The sequence below is a fragment of the Molothrus aeneus genome, chromosome 9, assembly GCF_037042795.1.
Source record: "Molothrus aeneus isolate 106 chromosome 9, BPBGC_Maene_1.0, whole genome shotgun sequence".
Classification (NCBI taxonomy): Eukaryota; Metazoa; Chordata; class Aves; order Passeriformes; family Icteridae; genus Molothrus; species Molothrus aeneus.
In genome coordinates, this window is record NC_089654.1 from 9,692,804 (window position 1) to 9,716,922 (window position 24,119).

General features: G+C 39.4%; 1 protein-coding gene across 1 annotated transcript in view; it reads left to right on the forward strand.

Moving 5' to 3' along the window:
• Window positions 1-24,119, forward strand: part of TESK2 (testis associated actin remodelling kinase 2) — a 68,560-nt gene that overhangs the window by 20,919 nt on the left and 23,522 nt on the right. Inside the window, exon 3 of the mRNA XM_066555531.1 lies at window positions 5,644-5,692. Coding sequence (XP_066411628.1) covers window positions 5,644-5,692 — 49 coding nt within the window. The remainder of the gene's footprint in view (window positions 1-5,643; window positions 5,693-24,119) is intronic.

Below are 24,119 nucleotides of genomic sequence, written 5' to 3' on the forward strand. Positions count from 1 at the left end.
TTGCTGTTGATTGTACTGATGTTACTAATAGTATTGCTGACTATTTGAAACTGCTTTTCCTTCTGTGCTGTCCATATCACCTCCTTTTCAGAGTTACAGATACCTTTTGAGATTTTTATCCAGACTCTGGTCACTCTTCTGGAGTGTGAGTTTGTCAGTAGTTGCTGACTTCCTTCCATTCCTGGGCTCAGTAGAGATTACCTAAAGGTGCACCTGTGTTTTTACCTTACTGATGCTTTTGCACATCTTGAGGAGATGGAATTGGGTCAAGGTGTTTCAGCTTCTCTTGGTGAGTTTCAGTTTTACTTGGTGAAGTACTGATCTGGGTATTTAGGCTTTAAAGGCAACAGGCTTTATTTGCCATGGAGTAAAAGGCTAACATTAAATTTCCACACTCATTTCAGTATTTCTGTACTCAAATTCTGCTCTTGGCCAGCCATATAGATCCATCTTGATTAGAAGAGAGATGTAAGTGAAGACTTTAGTTTTCACTTACCAAGTCCCTAGTAAGTCTACCGTCCCCATGGTAGGATCATAAAGATTCCAGTGGTCAAATATATGTGTATATGTAAGCTTCTAATGTATTTTCCACGAAGAAAATGGGAGGCTGCCCTCTATTAGAGGATTTATTTTGGCAAAAAATAGAACTTCTTTTTCAGTCTGTTAAGGATATTTTAGAATAGAAGACTCCAGCTCTTGCAGCTACACAGGCATGATGGTAAAAAATAGGGGATTTGGGAGTTTTTTTGTCTGCCTTCCTCTTGTTTCCTATTTCAGCTAGCAGATGTGATTCTAGAGGCAGAGTAGGTGTTAACTACCATGTAGTAACTTTTTGTTCAGTCGCTGTCTGGTGTTTATAACAAACTATGTATGGTTTTGGTTTGCTGGTTTTTCCCCAGGGTCCAGGATGGGGACATTTTAGGAATGGACAGGGCAGAAGCAGACAAATGGTGTTCAAGGAGTGTTTTCTTTGTTTCTACCATCAGCCTCATCTCCTGTCTCCATCTCACTCCTGCATGCAAGTTAAACATGGAGAATTAAAATGCTTTTCTTCCTCTTATCTACATTTCTTCCTGCCTTGGCTGTGGGATGTGCTGGTTTTATCACATCTTCCCTCAGACAGATGGTGAGAGGAGGTGTGGAAAAGTGAGCTGAGGTTGGGGTTTGTACCATGTGATGTTTACTATAGCCACTGTAATACAGGTTAGCTGATACATGGCAAGACTGCAATTGCTGAGGTTAGGGAAAACAGAGGTTTGGAACATTTCTCCACTTATTTATTAGCTTGTGTCCTGTTTAAAGTGCAGTGCTGTTCAAGGGTTGGGTTAGATCAAGCACCATGGTTATGAAAGGGTCTGGTCTATGCTTGTAGATGTGCTCTACCATTTTGTTACTTTCCTGAATGCTGATGTGCTGCTGTAGTCATGAGTTTTCACCCAAATCAAAGTAAGAAAATTGGTCTGGAAAGGACTCAACAAATCTCCATCCTTGTGTCCTGAGCTTGGGAGCCTTCAGTCTACAGCCTGAGAGACCTGATAGCTTTTTTTTTTTGGTAATATCTTGCAGATGTGTTTTTCTCATACAAATGAAGTGGTGTGCTACCAATGATTCTCCATCTCTTGTGCTGTCTCTTAAATTGGTGTATCTTCAATTTTGAGGTAGAATTTCAGTCTTTAATATCACTATTGTTTGCATGAAAAAGTATTTCTTTATTTGATCTGTACCTTGGGGACTTAATTTAAAACATTCTGTACACAGAAAGTCTTAGCTCATGTCTTAAGCGTTCTCGTGGGAGCACTTGGAGGTATTGCTGCATGTTTGGCTGTGAGCATGCAGGCAGATTGACTCATTGATTAAATCCACCTTCTTGTGTGTGCAGCACAAAAATAAGCACACTGTGTGCATATTCCATGAACTCCTTTCAAGGAGAATTTTATTTCATCCCCTTTGAGACAAATCTATCACCCTGGGAACACAATACCAGGGATTTTTTTTTGTGTGTGTAGTTTTATCCTTTCAAACCGTCCTTTTGGTTAAATTGCTTGTGATGGACTTTGTTACAATAGCCAGAAGGATGGATTTTGTCTTTTAACATCCTTTGTCCTGTACTGAACAGTGCTTTAACAGGAAAGAAAATTGCTTTTTCTTCTCTTTGTGTAACGTGGTTATCAAAAAGGAGTATTTTAGAAAAACAGTGTACAAGGCAGCAGAAGAGAGGCTGTATGTGTTGTGTGTAATATGTTACAGAAATTATAGATTAAATGCCTTACCTCTTCTAGAATCAAGATGCAAGTGTAGAAAACTTAAAATACGTTTTTAATCTAGCGTGGTTCCTAAACCATTAAGGAGGGCCTAAATGCAGACTTAATATTTTTATTTGCCCTCTTCCTTCTCCAAGTCAGTGCAATGAAAAAAGCATGTGTCTTTTCTGACCTTTTGTCTCTGTTACTGAGCCTGTACTGTTACTGAGCCTGTACTAGAGGCTTTTGCATTGGTGTGTTTGGTTTGTTTCTTTTGTTTAATGTTATCAAAGTGCTGAATTTTCTCATATAAGCAGTAAATTTTTGAGGGCATCAATTTCTTTTGTTGAACTGTAGCTGCCCCAGGTTTATCCACTGAGCAGGAATGTGTCCCAGTGAAGTTCTTTTAACTGGAAGCATGTGTTCAGTGTCTGGATATCCACAGAAGCTGTGTGATCTGGATATTAGTTTTGTTTGATAAATTAAGGCAAAGATTTCAGACTGAAGCTACAGTATTGAGTCTCCCTTTTTTTGTCCAGGATTTTCTCCCTTGCCATCTGACTGTATTGAAAGTAGTTTGTGTAACCACTGTGAAGGACTAAGAAATATCCAGACTTCTCTTGGTTTTCTTTAGGAGGACAGGTTTACCAGATTGATTGTTTATAAAATGAGATTTCCAACATGTGTATAGATTGCTGAGATTTGTTAGAAAGCATTTGATAGTGGAAATGTGCTGCACTGTATTTAGTTGGGTGGACTCAAGTATCATCCTTTCTATTTGCAGCTTCTAAGAAAAATTTTCCAACCAGATTTTGGAAGTGTTTCAGCTTGCTGATAAGGCCAGATACACTGTCTTGAAAATAAACTTCCTTAAATCTGCAAATGATCTCCTGTTTTGTGGATGATTGGCCTACTGGAGCTCATTCCAGCTAGAAATGCTTATAGGAAGTGTAACCTTTGGCTGACAAGACATTCTGCTGGAGTTCACCTACAAGCACATTTTGGCTCAGGAGACAGTGTGTCTAGCCAACAGGAATAATCTCAGCTGTGCTGGACCAGCATGTCAGCTTCCTATCCACACAGCTTGGAATCTCATCTGGGGCAATCTCAGAAATTGAAACCATGTTAAATCTTGCTTGGTAATTGTATTTCCCAGTAGCAGCTGGGTGTATTATCTTTTAGTGAAAATCCTTTCCAACAATGTCTTGTAGCAGTTCTTGGCTTAACCAAGTGGCTTATTATTGCTTGATAAAACAGCTAAGCAGAAGTTTTCCAGAAATTTGGATTGCTAGAGGTCTGTTCTATCAATTTATTTTCCAGAGCCTGAAAACTGAGATTCATTCACACAAAGTTTAAATGGCTTCAGTATGTTGCTTGTAAGCTCATTAATTCTGTCTTTATCAGTGTATTTGGTTTCTCTTTTCCTGGGTAATAGTTTCTAAATATGTGGGGTTTATAAATGTATCTTTATGTCCAGCTTTTTTTCCATGAGATCATGATATGGAGCTTTGTTTTTTGATTTTTGATTCTTAGTAGAAATCCTAAGCATGTGATAATTTTTAAACTTACTCTTGGTAACTTGATTCAATGTGTCTTTGCTGCCTTAAGCATAGGTTCACAAAGGTAATGATTTTGTTTCTATTGAGACTTTCCTTGACCAAAATGGATGAAAACATTATTATTTTAAATTACTTAATCTCAGTTTTTGTTGAATGAAAATATTGCCATAGCAGGTTAATTTTATGTAATTGGATAGAGAAGATAGTACTTTGGAAAATTGTCTTATAGAGAAAGTAATATATTGGAATTGTGTACTTTCCATTTTTGCTTGTGAATAAAGCCATTAACACCATGCCTGATAGCTCTGGAGCCTTTCAGAATGAACTAAGAAATAGATTTATGCTCTGAAGAAGTCTGGGTTTCTTCATCTCAGGAAGTTTAATTTGTCAATTTCTTTACAAAATTGTTCATATGTTGGTTGCTGTATGAAGTGAAACTCAGAACGAACAATGCTTTGCCTACGTGCTATATCTAAAAGAAGCTTCTTCCCTTTCTCCTGAGGGCCTGATCATGCCCTATGGTTCTAAATTAAACAAGAGGAATTGGATTTTCAGTGTCTCTCAAATTAAAATTCCTATATTCAGGGAGTATTGTTTGAGTGTTTGAGGTAAGAGCAGGCAGTAGACGTTCTAATTCAAGCCTTGCTACTTCTTGGGTTATAAAAACAGATTTCCACAGCTCAGATCATGCAAAGGACCTTACCTATATTATTTTGCTTTGGCTGCTTGTAATTTACCAGTCAGCTGTTAGACAAGAGAACAGTGAGGATCATTCATTTCTTCAAAAGCAGCTTAGCTGAACTAGCACTACATGTCTTGCATCATTTTGTGTTTAAATTCGGAAGTGTTTCAGGATATAAAAGGTCCTTTTCCTTTGAGTTGTTGTCCACAAGATTCCCGTCACATTTAATGAGATCATACATGTCTGTCTTATTTGCAAAATAGAAATTTCTGAACATTATGGAAATGACAGACAACTTGGTTTTGCTTGCTGAGACCAAAATCTAAATGCTAAAACTGAGAATTAGATAATCTATAAAGAACGAATGCTTGAACTGTGCGGGGATGGCTCTAAAGTGTTTAAAATGTCAGCTTTACTGAACTTTCTCATGGGAGATGTTTACTAGTAGCATTAATTTACATTTTGTCACTTTTAAGTTCAGCTTGTATGGTGGTAAAAATGAGCTTTCAGTTGTTTATGGCACATTCTGTTGCTTTCCAGAGAAACCAAGGGTGGCAATCATTACTATTAACAGCAGGAGTCTGAAAATTGTGCAGTGTAGGTAACACTTGTGGAATGTGTCTATACTGGATACTACTGAAACTTGCTTCTATCCAAGTGTTGGAAAGAGGAGTTTGGGGAGGGGAAGTATACATTGTGTATGTGCCCTCATATTCCTGAGTGGTTAAGAATGGGATAGGAAGAAACATCTTTATGCTTAAACAGCAAAATGCAAAGGGAAGTAATTTTCTGTTTATGCAGACCAACAGCGGATTACTTGGCTTAAACTTCCTTAAAATAGGACTCTGAGACTGTTCCCTTCTGCATAAATCATTATATGTTGGCCTTTGCTTATAGTCAAATTAATAACTTTCCATTTTGAGGTTGAGCTGTCTCCTGTGCTCTCTTGGAACTGCTAATTCAAATTATATTATAGTGTAGATACATGATTTTTTTGTAATGAGATCTTTAAATAATCAGTGGCGAGGTATGCAGTGTCTGTGAGGCTGAATTTTTTTTCTCTTTCCTCCTTTTTTGGTGTATCCTATATTAGTTGTTTTAAAGAACAAAAAAGAGGGGGGGAAAAAAGCCCAAACCACTTTTCTTTTCTTGTTTCTTGTAGGTTTATGGGTGTCTGTGTGCATAAAGGACAGCTGCACGCTCTTACTGAGGTAAGACTATTTCATAATATACATACTGAATATGAAATATCCAGTTCTCAGGACCAGATTCTGCAATTGCCATTCACCTTGAGTGAAGGTTCTTCTATGGTAACTGGTGAGTTAATCACTCACTATTTGCTATGTTAAGGGAAGATTGCAGAATCAGCCCTTAGAACTCCACTCACAGCCCTTGTATGTCTTTTCTCCTCAGAAGCACTTACTGAGGTGAAAAAAAAATCACAGTAAGAACATAAAACTTCACTGATAATGTTCTAAATGAGAGATGTGCATTACCATTGAGCTGCCCCTAAATATTGTTTGTTTCAGTGACATTGCATTGTATTTAAGTCTTATTTACACTCCAGTTGTACATTTCACAAGTGAATCAATAACATTTCAGCTGGGTTGTTATTGTATTCACTCCCTCCCACTTTCATATTACAGCTTAATCTGGATCCCATAAAAAGGAATTATTTCATTGCCCAAGATGTAGGTATCAAATATGAAGCTGAAGTTTCCATTCATATGTGTTCCCACCCTGCTTTATTGGGTTGTTTGTTAAATCCCCCTGTACTGCTCAGGAAAAACAAGAAGAGAGTATTCTCTTGTTAGGAATAGTGCTCCCTGTTTAGAGTAAAAATCAATAAAATGCTTTGCCTGTTGAATTAGTTTGAGTACAGACTAAAAGGAAACTCGTGGTTGGTAAAGTTCATGTTTCTTATTTACTTCTGTATTGTGGGAACTGCTCAATTAAAAGATTAACCCTTTCCCACCCTCCCAAAGACAAGTCTGTTATTAATTAGCAATTTAAGCAGGTTCCTGGTCTGATGTGCTTGCCAAGGACTGCTGTAAAATGAGGAGGCTGAGGAGCTGTGTGCCAATTAGCAGGATATGTGTCACCATCACTTTCTGTAACTTAAAGATGTCACTCTGAGGCAAAGATGCACATATGTGGGCAGTGAATTTCTTCACCTTCTGGGGTGACAATGTTGTAGTTCTCATTCTAGCTGCTATTGCAGAGATGCACTCTGGTTCAGTGTCTGTATCTCTAGTGGAGCAAAGGTAAAGAGACTTGCAGAAATTTCAAGATACAGCAGGAGTGTGAGCACTTTGCCATGAAAGAGACAGTTTATTTGATTTATTCTTTCTGTTTTTTTTTTCTCCTCCCTGTGCTCAGTAGAGGAAACATTCCTAAGATGGCTGATCAAGTTATTCAGGCAGGCTTTGCTAACATTATTGCTGATTTCTTTTGGATATCTGGTAAATTGAAACAGGGAGTTTTGGGCCATTCCACTCACTGAACATTATCGTAGAAGAGGTGGAGCTTCATAATTCTTTATTGTACTTAAACTTGGAAGATTTTACTCAGTGTGGGTTTTTTGTTTGGTTATTTTTTCCCTTCCTTCACAGCAGTTGCTTACCATTTAAATAACCCTCCCCACCCAAAAAGCCAAGAAAATGAAAACAGCACAGATGCTTCCTCATAGTGAGCTAACTTTGTAGCTGCTGCTTTGTTCAGCTATTTTTGAGTTCTTGGCAAGCAAATAAATCTAAGAAAGACTTCAAAGAATAACCTTTTATAGTTATAATTCAGAATAACAGAAGAGATTCCTGAAGCATCTTGAGACCAAAAAGGAAAAGAAGTTTACTGCAACATTTTGAGAAACAGAATAGCTTTAGTGACATTATAAAAGTGTAATTAGTGATTACTGCTTTTCTTCTGTGGACAAAGATGAACATTTAATGCCTTCAATAGGAAAATGACAGAAATGGATGTTATAGGGAATCCACACACAATTTTGCCCAGTAACATAGCTTCTCTTAGATTTCAGAGAGCTTTTAAAAAAGTTAAAAACTGTATGTGCTCCAAGTGGTGGAATTGTCTTTTCTGGCAACAGTAGTAGCATTTTTCATCTTCAAGTGTGTGTAAGAGTAATACTTGAATTCTGAAAGCTTCTGGAGGTTGGAGAAGGGGGCTGAAATGAAGAGCTGAAGGAGTTATTAGTAAGACAGACAGGGTGAATCACCAGTTCGAATATAGCCCAGGAGGATAAACAAATTGGCCACTGTCTCGTGGCTTTTTTCAGCTTGTGGTCCACAAAGGTGGTCTCCTTGCTCCCAGTGCTCAGCATAATTGACACCAGCCTGGCACTGCAAGTGCTCAGAACTTCTGCCAGGGTTTCAGTTCTTTGGAGATGAAACTGTTGATTCAGAGGCCCATTGGTCAACAGGTGTCTGAGTCACTGCAGGGAGAATCCTCTGGCAATTGCCTGTGCTGGACCTGTTCTGTAATGGATTTAATTATCCCTTCTTGTGTTTTGAGAGTGCAGTTGATGATATGCCTATGTATGAGGGATACAGCACCACTTAGAGCTTATGTCTGAGGGCAGCATGATGGGAAATCATGTTTATTTTATATATGTGTATGTTTCCATAACAGAGGAAGTTGAGAACTTGTGCCAAATGTTTGGTGACTGGATTTAGACAACTCGTGCGATTAACAGGCAGGGCAACCTCAAATGGTGTTAGAGGAGCACTGAGGATTTTGTAAGCCTGTTAAGGGGCTGCATTAGGAATATGCAGCACTTTGTTATTGGAAGGCAGAGTTTGAAGCATTACAGATTTCTTTTCTTGCATGTTTACAGACACAGGAGGCTTAAACACAGGAGTAGATCATGCAGAGCAGGTTTTTGCCTGAGGAAGGTGTTGATCCTGTGTATGCCTTGGGATTTTCCCTTTTGGCAGCATTTTGTGTTGATTTAATTTTCCTGTCTCAAGTGGCTTTTGTTTTTAAAACTCTTGAGCAAGAGGCAGTTTCTGTTTGTTTTGGTTTTTTTTTTTTTTCAAAATAAGAATGGAAATGTTTAATTATAGACTGCATTAGGACTTTGGCCTTGTTCTGAATCCACAGTCTTATCAGTTTTGATAATCCAATTTTTTTTTTTAAGTTCTCAAGCCAGAAGCTATGGTATATGCCTCTTCTGCAGTAATTCAATATCCTTAGATTGACAGAACAGCTTAGGCTGCCAAGGACCTCTATCCCTGCAAGCACTAAGTTAAGAAACATTTAAGGAAAGCAGAGTAAATGCTTTAATGGGTGTATCACCCAAATGAGCTGGCAGGCATTAGACTGCCTCACTAATGTTGAGCTCATGAGCACAGATTTGCCATGCTTGTTTTCTCTAAAACCAGAAACTGGGTATTCCTTTCTCAGCATTCAGCTTTAATCTGAAGCTGCTGGTTTGTTTCTTTAGCTACAGGAATCTGCAGTGCTTCCTGCTGTACTCACATGCCTCTCCAAACTAATTTCAGCCTTTCCCTCAGGCCTCTCTGTGTTTTCCAGCCACTTTCCTAATCTGACAACTCTCTTCACTTCCATTTCCTGGCACACAGCAGTATCATAAGTCTGGAGAAACTTGCAGAGTAGCAGAGTCTCTGGTGTCAGCATGGGATGCTGCAGAGCGTTGAGAGGCCAGTTCAGCACTGCTGCCAGGTGAGCAGACAGACAGACACTGTGTGCTCGGGGGACATGGAGCCTGAGCCAGTGGGGAGCAGCCATGGCTCAATAGCAATTGTGTATGATTTTATCCCATACACATCTGTCATGGAATGGCTGCATGGGCAAACATCCATTTTAGATGGAAGACAAACAAATTTGTGTGTTGTAGGTTTTATAGGCCTGTGCTATTATACTGAAACAGATAAGGTAGCAGCATAAAGTCTAGCATATAAAAGCCACTTAATACCTTCTTGCAGATCTTGAATTGTTTGTTGAACTCAGTTAAACAGGTTTATCTGAATTTCTAAGAGACGGGTCAGGGTAAAATCTGGTTATAATTAGATGTATATTTATATATGCACAGAATGAATCATACAGCTTGATAATTCCTTCTGGAAGGAAATGAAAACCTTGGCAGTTGTGTGTATAGAAGATGAGGAATGGAAAGTTATTGTGTGTTGATTGGGATATCTTGAAATTGCAGTGCTTCGGGGACAATAGTTAATTGTTGCAACACAAGTTTTATGACTATTAATTCATACTGGGTGATAATAAAAATGTGTGCAAATGCACTGCTGCCACAATCTGATTGCTCAGTGTGGGATCTGACATGCAATGGAACTTTCTCAGGCAGAGAGCAGGGCTGTTGCAGTGTGATAGGAACATGTGGTTGGTGATGGAGGGGTAGCACAGTGTTATTTTAGCTAGCAGCTGTGTGAGCTGAGAGCTGCCTGAGATGCTCTCCTGAAGCCTTTCACATTTGGTCCTTGCTGGTGAATGGCAGAGTCAGACTCATGGAACACCACAGCAGATAGCTGGGGTGGGATCAGAAGCACTCAGTGTAGCTGGGCAGCCATGGTTTTCAGGTGCTGTTTCATATGGCAGTGGGAAAAGTGCTAAAGCTCACTGTAATGAAAATGCCAATGTCCTTTGAAGAGAGAGGGTTGTTTTCAGTAAGTTCTTTGGTGATAATGGAGAACTTCCCTTCTCTGCTTTCCTTCTCAACAGCAATAATTTAAGTAAACAATAAATGCAATTAGTGGAGTTTCAGATTTTTGGAGACCTTCCTTTTTTAGCATTTTTTCTTTTTTACTTTTGGAGATAGCACTAATTAGAAAGGAAAAAATATTGAAAGCTTAAAAATCTCAGAATTGTTTCAATGGTGCTGAGTTGCCCTTTGACAAGGACTAGAAGGTAAGTTCTTAAAGTGGGAAAGTTCTTCTGATATACAGCCTTTCACAATTAGAGTAAATAATTAAAAGTATTTAATTCTTCTTTCTTTTTTCCTCCCCTCAGTTCTTAGTTATCTTTCTATGGAGAGCCTTTGACTCTAGAATGGAGAAAACCAGACAGACATCACTTAGGTCTCCTTTTCTGAAGCTTTATGCTACAGCTAAAATAGTAGTAGTAGTAGTAGTAAATGTATGTAGTCATACATTGCCTTCCAGATGGCAATTGCACACTTGTGAGAGTTTTAAAAAGGCCTGAAATACCATTCCTTCCCTGCTCCCTCCTTTCCTCATCTCCTGTAAGACTCTCAAATCCCTACTTTTGTTCCACCAGTGTGATTCATACTGTTTGAGTAACTTAGTTTTACTCATGTAGCACTACAAATATTTAACTGAGCTTTGGTGCTGGCAGTAGGCTGTCAACTCTGGAGAACTGGTGTCTTTGGAACTGTAGTTCCTATTAGCACTTGTTCTGCAAATATTTCATGCAGCAAAGGAATTGTTCCTGCTTTAGGTATTACCTGAGCTGACATTTAGTTCCTGGATAAGTTGGCTCTGGTGGTATTTCTCAAAAAAAAAAACAAAAAAAAAACAAAAAAAAAAAACAAACAAAAAAAAACCACACCAAAAAAAAAAAGGAGAATAGCTGTATGTGAAGTTGGTAAGTCTGAGCTTGGAGACGACTGAAGAGAAAATTACAGCTGTGCTTAAGGTAGCACCAAGTAGAAAAATAAAAGAATTTGAAGGTTTGAAGGACTCTCATTTTCATCCTGTTAGAAAAATATTACTTATTTCCTGGATACTGCTGTCCAATTTCTAGCAAAAAAGCCCCAACAATTCAGAGATTTATTAGGGAAGTCCTTGAATTCATGTTAGATAGGTTGTACCTAATGTGTTCAATGAAGCCATACTGAGTAGAGGCTCCCAGATCAGTTTGTATTCCTTGATATCTTGTACTTACTAATGCTTGTGCATCACCTCCCCTTGCTTATTGAAATATTTCCTAGACACTTTATATAGTCCTTCTGACTGAAGTATTGGAAAAACAGAACTCAAAAGGAGGAGGAAAAAAGCAGAGGGGTGGGAGAACTCTAAAGATAATTTTGTCCTTTATCTCTTCTCAGATTTGGGACCTAATTCTGCTCCAACTTGGTCTCATTTGCATGCATAAACCATCTTCCTTGAATGTATGAAGGCCTTGGGCAGTATGTAAAGTTATTTGTTTCATGGTTTTGTGGTACTGGTCACTGCTTTGACTTTCTGGAGGAACAACATGAGCAATGATGCAAGCTTTCTCTTGGATGTTTCTGTTTACAGCCCAGAAGATACAGAATATACCTGTTAATTCTAAATATCTTTCCTTTAGGGGAATGAGTCTTGATACAGAACACTGTAAAAAGGGCATTTACTTCGGAGTAACTTTAAAAAAGATTATCATGCAATGATGACAAATGATCTTTCAGATGACTTCCAACAACTGACAGCCAGAATTTTTTAAATGCCTCCTGGCTGTAGGATGCAGCAGAAGGGCTGTGGTGTAAACTTAATAAGAACTCAAAGTATGCATAAAATTCTGCAGATTAAATTTATCCTTGTGATCTCTCAGCCAATGAATAACATGACCTGTGAATTAATGCTGTAATAAACCTCTGCTTGCAGGCTCTATCCTCTTTTTCCGTGGTTCAGATACTTTTTGTAGCATTAATTGGAGCTACAGCTTCACTTTATGAATGAAGAATGCTTTCAGTGGTGCTGTGCTAGTGCTGGAAGGTAGCTGCAGAGGCAATCTGGGCCTCCCCAGGTATAAAACCCAAGTGCCAGAAGAGTTAAGTTTAGCCCTATTGAAAGTTTGTCAGAGGTATTGAGTCCTGCTAAGCTATGGTTACTTTGTATCTTTCCTGTAATGGACTTGAGTTTTAGACCTGGATAAATTTGGTTCCAGGAATATATGTTCTGATGATGAGAATGGTTATGTGGTATAAAACTAGAAGTATCTGTTGCTATTATTTATTTGCCTTTTTTGCTGCTTTTGTTGTAAGACTGGAAGTCCAGCCAGCACATATCTATGTTATTTCCTCTGTTAATTCAAATGTTAATTTGGTTGTTTGGGTTGTTTAGCTTTTCCCTTACAGGAGTCATTAAGAGTTAGACCTTGCATGTACTTGCCTCAGGGTCAACAGAAAACCTTTCACCAGAGCCCAGGGATTTGACCTCTAGAGAAGAGTAATGGTAACCTTGTCTGATGCAGCAGTAGTTGCACTCCCCATTAATGACTGTGTGAGCAATCACTGTAGGCCCTGAGAAGAGCAAGGTCATGGCAGCAAAAGTAGGGTTTAAAGCAGAATGAGGAAATAGCTCAGGTATTAGGAAGACTAGGCTAGTCTGTAATGTAAAAGGTGAGAAATCATTCCATTTCATTGGCACTATTTTTTCCAGCACTAAATTAGGATGAATAGATCATGAGATGTCTCTTAGGGCTGTTTGCTGTCTGTGTAGTGCTTTTTTCACAGAATCACAGAGTGGTTGAGGCTGGAAGGGACCTCTGGAGGTCACCTGGTCCAACCTCCCTGCTCAAGCAGGGCTGACTGGGGCTGGTTGCCAAGGCCTGGTCATAGAATCACAGAATGGTTTGTGTTGAAAGGCACCTTGAAAGATCATTTTGCTCAAATTCCCCTGCCATGGACATAGACAGCTTCCAATAAACCAGGTTGCTCAAAGCCCCATCCAACCTGGTCTTAAACACTTCCAGGGATGGGGCATCCACAGCTTCTCTGAGCAACCTGTGCCGGTGTCTCACCACCCCCACGGCGAAGAATTTCTTCCTAAGATCTAAATCTAAACCTACTCTGAGTTTAAAAACATTCATGCTTGGCCTTTTAAAAGGTCTCTCTCCATCTTTACTGTAGGTTCCCTTCAGGTACTGGAAGGCTGCAATTAGGTCACCCTGAAGCCTTTTTTTCTCCAGCCTTAACAATCCCAATTCTCTCAGCCTTTCCTCACAGGAGAGGTGCTCCATCCTGATCATCTTGATGGCCCTTTATATTTCTGCTCTTGAGAAAAATCACTTATCTCACTACAGAAAAATTGTTGCAAGTTAGTAGGTGCTTTTAAATATCTTGTTAATTCTATCATCCTTTATTAAAATAATAAAAACTATGGTGAATAGAGATAAGGTAAACCTACAAGATGCAAAAAGCTGTTACTGTGTGCCTGCCTACTGACACATCTGAATATTGACTTAATATTCTGGGGTTAAAAAACCTAAGCAAGTAAACTTGTACAGAAAGACAAACCTATTGCCTGTGCTTTCTACTTCATTGCACATGAACACCAGGACTCAGTTAGGAAAACTCAAAGTTTTATCACCTTTGTTGTTGCATGCAGCAGCTACCTGCTGAAAGGAATATAGGGACTTTTCTTACAGCTGAAAAATTAGGAAGCTTCTGTTTATATTCCAATATGAATGTGTTTATAAGATGAAAAACCATCTAGCAGTAGATGACACCAAAGTCTCTAGCAATATAATTTTGAAATTATAAAAATCCCAATTCTTTAAAGTGAAAAGCTTTGGGATGTGCTTTGGATTTCGTTTTTCAAAGTATAATTTTTAGCTTTTGCTTAAATTATTTTGACAAAAAATAGATATCTATAAATGTGAGTATTCAGTAGATGGATATGTGTATGTATCAGACAAGTTATTTGTTTGGTAGTACATACAGACCTTGGGCTTACTGGTTTCTGTGTCACTTGCAAAATGATTTCTACTGTATCTTTGATCATTTTGAAATGCAGTTATAATTCTTTTTATAAGCTTGGTTTGGTCCTGACACTTCCCTTCATCTCTTGATTGTTCATAATAGAATTTTAAAAATACTTGTCAACACTTGAGCCATATTTGGTCTTCTTTTTGCACCCTTCACAGCATATGGACTGTCAGGAACAGTTCACTTAGGTTCTCAGTTTAATTTATAAAAAGTGGCTGAATGTGCTCTCTGCAAATCTAGTTTGTGCCTTGACAGCCCAGCTCTACCTCATCCTTTCTCAGTGCTGTGCAAGGCACTGTTTCATCTTCAAAGCAGAGTCCTTTTTCCTCTGGTTTTGTTCTCTTCAGAGCAGTACAGCATCTCTCTCTTCAACCTGAGACATCCCCATATGAAAGACACATTTTGCAGAACTGAAGAGACCATTCCTGGTCCCTTGATCCTGTCAAGAAGCACAGGTGCCTCTAGAAGCAGCCATGCCCTGGTTAACTGGAGAGTGCCAGACAAACCAGCTGTACTGGCTTAGTGAGGGGAGTGTCTGCCCTAACTATATTTTTTGAAAAAGTGTATGAGAAAGCAATAAAAGTTACAATTCAGTTTTCAGTGACAGTTCAATATAGGTTAACAACTCTGAGAAAGCTGAGTGAAGGTCAAAAGAATAGGAGCACCCTCATCTGTTTGATCAGCTAAAGATGTCCCTTTTTTGTTGAAATGATTCTGTAGGCACTTTCACTGAGCTTGTTCAACCAGCTGAGGAGTTGCAGACTGGTACCTATGTGTACCTTGTATGTGAGAGCTGAGTCAGGCTGATGATGCAAGATCAAATCTAAACATGGTACATGTAATAAGTAAATGAGACTGTTCAAAGTAAGTAGAGTTTAAGAAACTTGCAGAAAAGGGAGGGGGAAGGTCGTGGTTTTTACAAAGTGTCACACCGTTTAAGCCTTATGTTGTAATTTTAAGGCTTCGTGTATTATTTTGTAACCAAAAAAAAAAGCAATGTGTGTAAAACAGTGAAGTTATTTCACAGAAGTTTAGACAAAGTACATATTCTTTACTTTTATATGACTTCCTTGGAAACCTGATATTTTTGTGCATTTTTTAAAAAGAAAAAAGACTTCAGTCCCAAACACAGCTTGATGTGCTGCACATACCAAAAAAGTCCATTTAAAATCACACAAGGGGGCCTGGCTTTCAATGACAGGAGGCAGGAAATTTAGTGTTCTGACTGAAATTCCACCTCCAGTTCATATTCTTGCAGCTTCATGTTGTGGCATATGTGGTGTGCTTGACCCTTTGGTTCTTTCTCCAGCAAAAATGATACAGGTCTCCACAGGAGTTTCAGCTAAGTCTCTCTGATTTGTAGCTGTGCAGTTTTGAGTGCTTAAATATCAAAAGTGAGGTTTTTGGAAAGCATATAAAGGACATTATTTAAGTTAGGTGATATTTCAATTTTTTTCCCCCTACATCTGATGCTTGCTTACTTTTTTTTTTTTTTAATAAATGAAAGCTAACCATCTCGTCTTGATGGCAGTGATCAAAGATGTGGCTTTCCAGAAAAACACCTAACAAAGAATTTTTTAAAATCTGTTTGGGTGGGTTGTACCTGGCCACACAGAATGCATTTTGGAAGGAAATTCATGTTACTCTACCTGTCATGACACTTTATTCTGAAGACAGAAAGGTGGAATTGATTCTCAAAAATTGCAGTAAAAAGCTCAGTTACAAGAAGCAAAAAGCTGACAAAAACATTGCCTTCTGGAGGACACAAGCTGGCATTTAAAGGCCCTCTCTGAGGAGGGAATCTGGCAGATCAGTTAAAGGAAAAACCTGCTGTGGGCTGATGGTGAGCAGGTAGGTTAAACACACGGGGACAGCTCTCCAGACCAAGTCTGTGCTTTTACCAAAAGCAGAGAAGCATTGAAAGCTGTGTGAGCCCTGCATTGTGCTGCAGGCAGTGGGAAGCTACTTAGATGCATCTGCACTGTGTGGTTAGGCAAGAAGGGTGGGTTCTCACAAAAAGAAAGTTCAGATGTAAAAAGAGCTATAATCAGAGACACTAAAGAAGTCCTCATGTAAAGGCAGAAGCCAAGACTTTAAAACTAAAAGTCTAACTTGAGGTGCACAGTCTACATTATGCATGCAGGTGCTAGATGAGAAGCGATGAGCAAGCAGTTATTTCAGTGAGAACTTCTGAGCTTTTCTCCCTTCCTCTCCTCTATTTTTAAAAATTAAATCTTGGCTCTGCAGGCTATACCTTGGCTTTAATTATTTCCCCCTCCTCTCTCACAGGAGGATGACTGACTTGTTTTATCACTTCAGAGCCTGTAACAGTGCACAAGCCTTTTATTCATTATATTATTTGAGATAGGAGCATCTAAATATGTTGTGTTCTGAGGAAGACTTACTAAATATCTTGCTGGTGCTAACCTCTTCCTCCTTTCTAGAATGTCTCAAGGATAGAAGAAAGATAAGAGGCAGATAAATGTTCAACTGCAAACAAGCAAGTTCCATTGTCTCATTCCTTGTCTCCCTTCTGCCCATGTGTGAGGCACACACATGTGGGTGGGTGCTCTGTGTGTGGGTTGTGTGTGTGTTTTTGGGGAGGGGTTTTTAATATCTCTGTTTTGACTCTCACTGTAAGCTGACTGGACCACTTGCCATCGCCTCAAGCAAGAAAGAAAAACATTTTTGTATTTCAACCTCTAAATTCTTTTATTGGTGGCTAGGTTGAAAAAAATGAGGAGATGTAAACTTCTCAGCTGTCATGGTATGGGGGGGCCAGAGAGGAGGAGAACTGAACACTGTCCTGGGCACTAGATTTTCCTGTTACTTCTCTATATGAAGAGAGGCAGTCCAGTTAGGTACTGTGATGCTGGTTGCTTAACTTTTTGCCTTGTAATTTTTTTCTCACATATTTTCAGTAAATTTAGTTTGTAGTGCTTTCTCTTATTTCCCCCCTTTTCAGTCTGGATCTGAGGAAACATACTCTTGAATTAACGAGTGTTCTGTAGTTTCACTTCCTCATTTTGCTTTACTTATCAGCCATCCAAAACATTCAGAAACTCCTTTAATGTTTGTTTTTGCGCATCAATAATAATAGAGGATCTTGGTGCCTTCTATAATTCCCAATAAAGCGTTTGAGCACCCTCAAATGTAAGTGTATATGTTGAGTGGATGTGGGAGTGTTGAGGTTTGGAAAAGTACTCTGAAACAGCTCAAAGAGAGTATTCTTTATGCAGAATTTAAAGTTTGTACTATGAGAGGTGTTCATGTGCTGTAAGTTTTGCTCTCAGTAGATCCTTGTAGCTGTTTCAGACTTCAAAAAGTGAAGCAAAGAGGTTATTTTTCTGCCATCTTGCAGCCATATAATCTGTGGGCTGCTGCTGCTGTTATTTATGTGGGGAAGGTGAGAAAGACCTTATTTAAATGAGAAGCTCATTGCTAGGAATTGCAGCTTCTCAGCAGAACTGAGTTCAGTATGTTTGAAATGCTGTCAGTGTGGCTAGAGCCTTCTGCTCTTAACAGAAGTGTTATTGTAGAGATGCTGTTTCTCTTGCCTGTGTCAGCAACAAGGTACTTTCTCTTCTATGCCTGTGTGCTAATTTATGCCATATTCCAGATTCTTATCTGCACTGAGACTGGGCTCCACTTAGAATCCAAACGGTTGTGACTTCAGATTATAAATGCAGGGGTTTTTGTTAGGTCTTCTTTGCTTTCTGGGTTTTTTTTCTACTAATATAATTACAGGAAAAATGGTTATCAAGGTCAGTTTGTATAGATATACTGGGAGTGTTTTCCGGTTCCACCAAAATAAGCTTGTTTCCTGCAGTATTTCAGACCTGAGTATGAGTGAGCATCCAGAAAACTGCCCTCATCCATGTGGGTTGCAGCAGTGCATTGTTGCTATGTGCCTCAGCTGAAGACTTACCAACAAGAATCTGTTCGTAGCAGCAAGTAGCCAAGTGAACGTTACATTTTGATTGAATGGAATGACAGAAAAGGGCTCAATTCAGCATACTGACCATAAGAGCTGTTGGAATTAGAGAATTAAAGGAAGACAAATCTTGCTGAATTCTTTTCCATGCCAACGCTTGAATGTTTGGAATGCAACAAATGGGTTTCATTACAGCTCCTTCCTGAGTTAGTGCATGTTAATTCTTGTTTGCTCTTATAAAAGAAGCCATGCCTGTACATGCCTTTTCAGAAGGAGGAGCCAATGAATTAATCAATGCCACAACTGACAGAGAAGAAGAAACAGAGGTAGATCTGTTGCATTTCTTGGCTTTTGGTTCTGAGTTCTGAAGAGTGACCAGGCTATGGCAGTTAACAAAGCTGACCCTTTCCTCTGTGAATAGCTGGCACTTAAATTTATTTTAATCCTGTCATCGTTAACACCTTTAAAGAAAATACACCATTTTTTAATAAAGAACACGATTGTTTGTATTGGTAGAAAAGCAGATGAGAAATTGATATTAGGTTACAGATTCTTTTCCTTCAGTTTTCAGGAACTGGGGAGCAGGAAAGTAAAGGAGCCTTCAGATGCAGACTTTTGGTTTTGCTTCTGTTCTTTCAATCAAGCTGTTTTTCCAAGCCACTTGTGCCCTTGTGATCCCTCATTAAAAAGTTTGATCTTTGTTCTGAAATGTGTTTGCTTCACCTGTGTTCTCTTTCAGTATTTGTGTGTTTCTCCTTGGCAACATTAGTTGACCTGCTGAGCAAAAGTATACTCACACAGCCCAAATTCAATATCCAACTTGTTCTGTTTCAGTGATTAATTTATTTTGTTTAAAACAATTAATGGAAATGGAAGGGTACTTGGGTCAGGTGGTTTTGTAGATTTTTTAATTGTGGGATTTTTAACAACTGGAGGTCTAGGAACCAACTTCAAATTTAAAAAAAAATTAATCTCATTGTCAATCTCGCTGTATCAACTTGTAGTATCTCGTATTGTAGTTTTGAACATAGTGATCCTGTCTTTCTTTTCCAGTTCTGCACAGCTGAAGGTAATGAAAACAGTTTGGGGAAAGGACGAAACTTCCAGTCCTTCCACTGTAGCTAGTTATGCCAGTTGTGACAGAAGGGTACATTGGCCTGTGCAGAAGCCAGAAACCTTCAGAGCAGTCACTCAGAGACTGCAGAGTGTGACAGGTGACTGTTAAACATAAGAGAACTGAAGATGCAGTTGTGTCTTCCTTGAGATAGGTGGTCTAAAAGTGGTTTTAAAGTTCTGCAGAAAGCTTAGTGAAAAGCTCTCAGCTTCCTTTTATTAGGCATGAGAGTTTCCTTCTTACTTCCAGCATTAGAAATGATACAAATATACAAGCTCTGTCTATTTTGACAGTCTTTCATGCTTTTGTCAATAATGTCTGCAATACTTTATTTTGCTTTCCAGGTCTCCCTTCAGAGCATAACTACTTATTCTGGGTTTTGCTCTGATGTCTCTCTTCCTTCTCCATGCAGAAGGTGCTACTGCCACAATTCTAGTTTCTCTTTTCTCCTGCATCTATACCTGTTTCTTCAATGTGTTTTTGCAGTATATTCATTTGTTGCTATCTCAGTGTTTGTCTTGTGTTCTGGGTCCCTGGATCTCTTGCTCTTTATTTGCCTCATTTGGTTTGTCACCTTAAATGCACTCTCCACACCTACTTTTCTTAACCACTTAAAGCCTTGTCTTTTGCAAAAATTGGCCAACAGTACAGGAGTGTCTTGTGGTTATTTGTTGCTTTTCAAATGACAGGCAGTGACATTTAAAGTCATCTAAATAGCAGGCCAAATTTTTTCTTTTGGCTTTCCTGTGTCATATCTGTTGGCTTATTTATATCAGACCTACACACTGAAACAGCATTGGTTTTCAAAATAGCATTGGAAACTCTTTGCAATTCCCATCAGTCTTCTCGCTCAGACTTGGCAATATTTGGAGTCTTTGTTTTTGAGAAATAACTGGTAGAATTGTGTGAATCTGATGTGCCTTTTCTTTAAGAGCTATTAGTTCTCATATTAGTGTTCAAACTACTATTTTGGTTTTTGAAGCTAAAATCTGACAGCTGAAGTTGGGTATTATCTGACAGCTGAAGTTCATTATTAGTCTCTTGAAATGAAGCATGTAATGCTGTGCATAAGTACTGTTATATGCTGGAGTCTGATAATGGGACTGCAGTTGTGTTATGAGGCAGCAGTCCTATTATGCTGATTTTAGGTTAAAGTAGCATGACTGTTGTATGGGGATAAGTTATACACTGCTGCTTCTGCATTTCACAGCAGTAAACAATAACATCAGAAACCTCTTCAAGGTTCTTTGATCCAGAAATCATCTGTGCTTGGCTGAGCTTCTGAGTAACTTGTCCTTCAAAGGAGCTACTGCCCTCTTTCTTCATAACATTTGGGAGAGGTACCTGAAATGCAGTTTAGCTGAACCTTTGTTTTCACAACAAAGGTATGAGCTCTTGCCTCGGATTTTTTAAAGAAAGAATATTTTTGTGGACTAAAATGCCAAGATCTTTTAAGCCAGTGTTCAACTTTCTGTGTTAAGTTGTAGTAAATGCAAAAACAAACAACCTATAGCTGTTGCTTTCAGACTGGCAACTAGATAAGCTGGCTGTTGGTGTCCAGTTACATGACAGAAAAGTAGCATGAGGAATAATGGGTAGCTGTTTCACTGCAACCTGATGATACAGAGTTTGAAAAGGTCTGAACACTGCTCCATTTAGCTGTGATGTCTCTAAGAAATGTAGTGCCCTTTCCTTTCATTGTCATAGCCCGGTCAGATCTCTGTTCCAATTGCTTGTACACTTATGTGATGGCTGCTGTTGTTGTTGTAGTAGAATAATGTTTTGAGATAATGTGTGTGCTGTAGCCTTACTGTACCAGTACTGTGTCAGGGACAGAATAAAATCCAGTGTTCTCTTTGGGAGAGGTGCATTTTCTATCCTTCAGGATATTCTTACCACACAGAGCTGATTTGTGCCAGTAAGAGATTGAGAACAAGTATTTCTCTTTCAGTTGCACTGGCAATTAGGAAGTAATGTACATAGTTTTGTGTCTGTCCTGAAAAGGCATTGTTGAAGTCCTCTGAAAAAAATAGGCCATCAGGCTGGCTGTTTGCATTGTCAGCCTGAGTGACTGGAAGAATTGGATTACTTACATGACACTGAGGGAGCACTGTGCAGTGCTTGCCTTAGGAACAATTCTGGTCTCTGCATGCAAATATTACCTGCTGGACAGCTAAAACCTGAAATCAACTAAAGATATCTAGGAAAATCTTAGTTTTGTTGTTCACTTGATGGTTAGTCTCATGTGCTTCATGTGTGTAGAAATTAGAGCCAAAGGTAGAACTCACATCTCTGATAAATGAGGGCTGTGCACTTGCTGGGTGGCAAGGAAGCCTGGTGGGTTTTTGTAGATCTGCTAGAAACAGGTTTGACTGTCACTTTTGTAGCTCGTGGATGCTGTGTGCAATGTGTGTCAGCTGTCCCCCAGCCCATGCTAGAATCTAGTCCTTGCAGTTAAGATGGGTGAATGACCCTGCAAGCCTGTTTGACTGGAAGAGTGCTGCAGGAATGTATGTATTGGATGCATTTAACTAATATGGCAACAATGGATCACATCAGTAGGCTGCTGTGTTGAAAAGGAAAGCAAGAGCATGCTCGATATAGTAGCCAGCTATTGTCCCATTTCATTGTGTGTGTCAATACTCCTAGGGGCTGCTTGTTTATTAGCATTTCTGGAGCAATTTGTGTCATGGAATGGCACTGTTCAGAGAACAGAAAATGGAAGCTAGGTCAGTGATTCCCTCCCCCCTTGCATTGTCTTTCCAATGAATTCAAGTATGGTGGTGCTTTATGGATGGTCTGTTACTGGCCTGTCAGAAAGGTAAAATGGTTTGAGATATTTAAGTGTCATTCTATAATTGAATTATTCAGCCAGGTGCTTTGGTGCTTTCTGTTTCAGGTTGGTCAGTATTGTTTTGATTGGAACATGACTAGATGAGAGGTGCTGTTTGCACTGTTTCAGGGAGGCTGGGAATCTATAACATGTTACTCTAGAAATCTTAGTTGCTGTTTTTGACTTAAGCATGATGGCAACTTATGGTTTTTTTTAAAAATCTAATTTTATTAAAAAATAAAATTGTTTTTTATATTTTGGGTTTTTTTTCCTTGTGTGCTCTATAAAGTCATCTAGTTCCCCTAGGGGTTCAGATAAAAGAAATGAGAGAGATCAAAGCTGGAAAAGCTCAAAGCAGCATTGTTTCCAGCATTGAACCAGGTTGGCTACAGCTCTAGTTGGTCTTGAAAATCTCCAAGGATGGAGATTGCATAGCCTCAGAGTGACCTATTGCAGAGCTGCTCTGCTCTCCTGGCACAGGAACTCCAACACAAGGAGCAGGTTGTTCTGGAGAGAAGGGGGTCATGGCCTGGGCTGCCGGTGCCATGCGCTGCTGTGCACGGGCTGGGATGAGCCCCGTTCCCGAGGGATGCGCGCAGGAGCCCCCGGCTGCCTCGTGGCGCCCCCTCCCGATGGGTTCTGTGCCAGGTAAAATCGCTTGGTGCCTCCTCTGCCCCGACAATTTTGCCTCCTCAAATAGTAACTTGTGTATCTGCTGAAAGGGTTTTCAAAATCCACTGGTGAGATCAGCAGTGGGTGGACCCGAGCTGTAAGGAAGAAGCTGTTTCTTGCAGCCTGTGCAGGAGGTGAGCTGTGACCCCCAGAGTTACCAGTCCAGCCCAACTTGTGTGTGTTCTTTCCTTGCTGTAGCACAGCCTCGGGAGATCAGCTACATCCATCCACACTGCAGGGTGTATGGCTCATGTTTGCCTGGTGTCCCAGGCTCCAAGACATAAGAAAGAGCAATAAAATACAAGCAGGTTCCAAGTTTCTGAAGCAACAAGAGCTGCAATTTAAGGGGGTTTGTTTTTTTTTTTTTAAACGTGAGAATGATGCCACATGTTTTGTCCAAGTGAATGACACAGGAAAGTCGTTTGAGAGAGAGTTGGAGACCTGTGTGGTACAAAGAAGTGAAGTTGGTGCAGTCTGGCACAGGGATACATGCGTGGGCCAGGCTTGGGAGCAAATTGTCCTGTCTGCTTCACTTGGGTTTCCTTGACAGAAGTCACTGCATTGTTGCCAGGTTTTCCTTCTGGAGTGAGCTACTCTCTTTGCCTGGTTCCTGGTGGGGGACTGGGGCTGGGAGTGTAACAAGAAGCAATTTAAACACTATGTAGCTGCTGATGTGCTATAAAGGGTCTATACATAAAGTATAGGCTGTGCTGCTGTAGTGATTATTCCAGCGCTGGAGTTGCCTTGTCTTAACCTGGGCTATATTACTTAGAATCATTTAGGTGCTGCTTTGTTACACTGTCTCTTGTAGCATTTATCTTTCCCTTATTGTGCTCTCCTTTTTGTGAGGGCCACCATTTGATGGGGTTGATATAGTACTGAACACACTGGGAATCATATTGCTAATTAGAACTCGTAGATACAGCAGTGAAAAAATAGAACTTAGAGCAGCACATTGTAATATTTTCTTTGATGCTGTCTCAGTTTAAGGAAACTTGATCAGGCTCCATGACCTATACTTGGATGCTTACCTCTGCCTTTGTTGATTAATTCTATATGAAAGTCAGCTCTGCATTGTTTTTTGCCCTAATTTTCCTAAAGCTGAAATGAGAGAGTGATAGGATGTTGCAGGGGTTTCTGAAGGGTGTATTTAAATACCATAGAGTTAATACAGTGGTGGTTGTTGCCTCTTTAACATAAGGGTGTTGGTACAGGTGGTGAAGGGAGACATTTTCAGCTTCTCTTGATCTGCAAACTTTGTGCCTGCCAAGCCCATATGAAAAAAAGGTTTTAATGTGTAACTGAGCTGAAGTTACTTGTTGTAGTGATGAATTTTACATTCCTGACAAAATATTAAGTTAAATAATTAATTACAAATGTCACTTTATCTT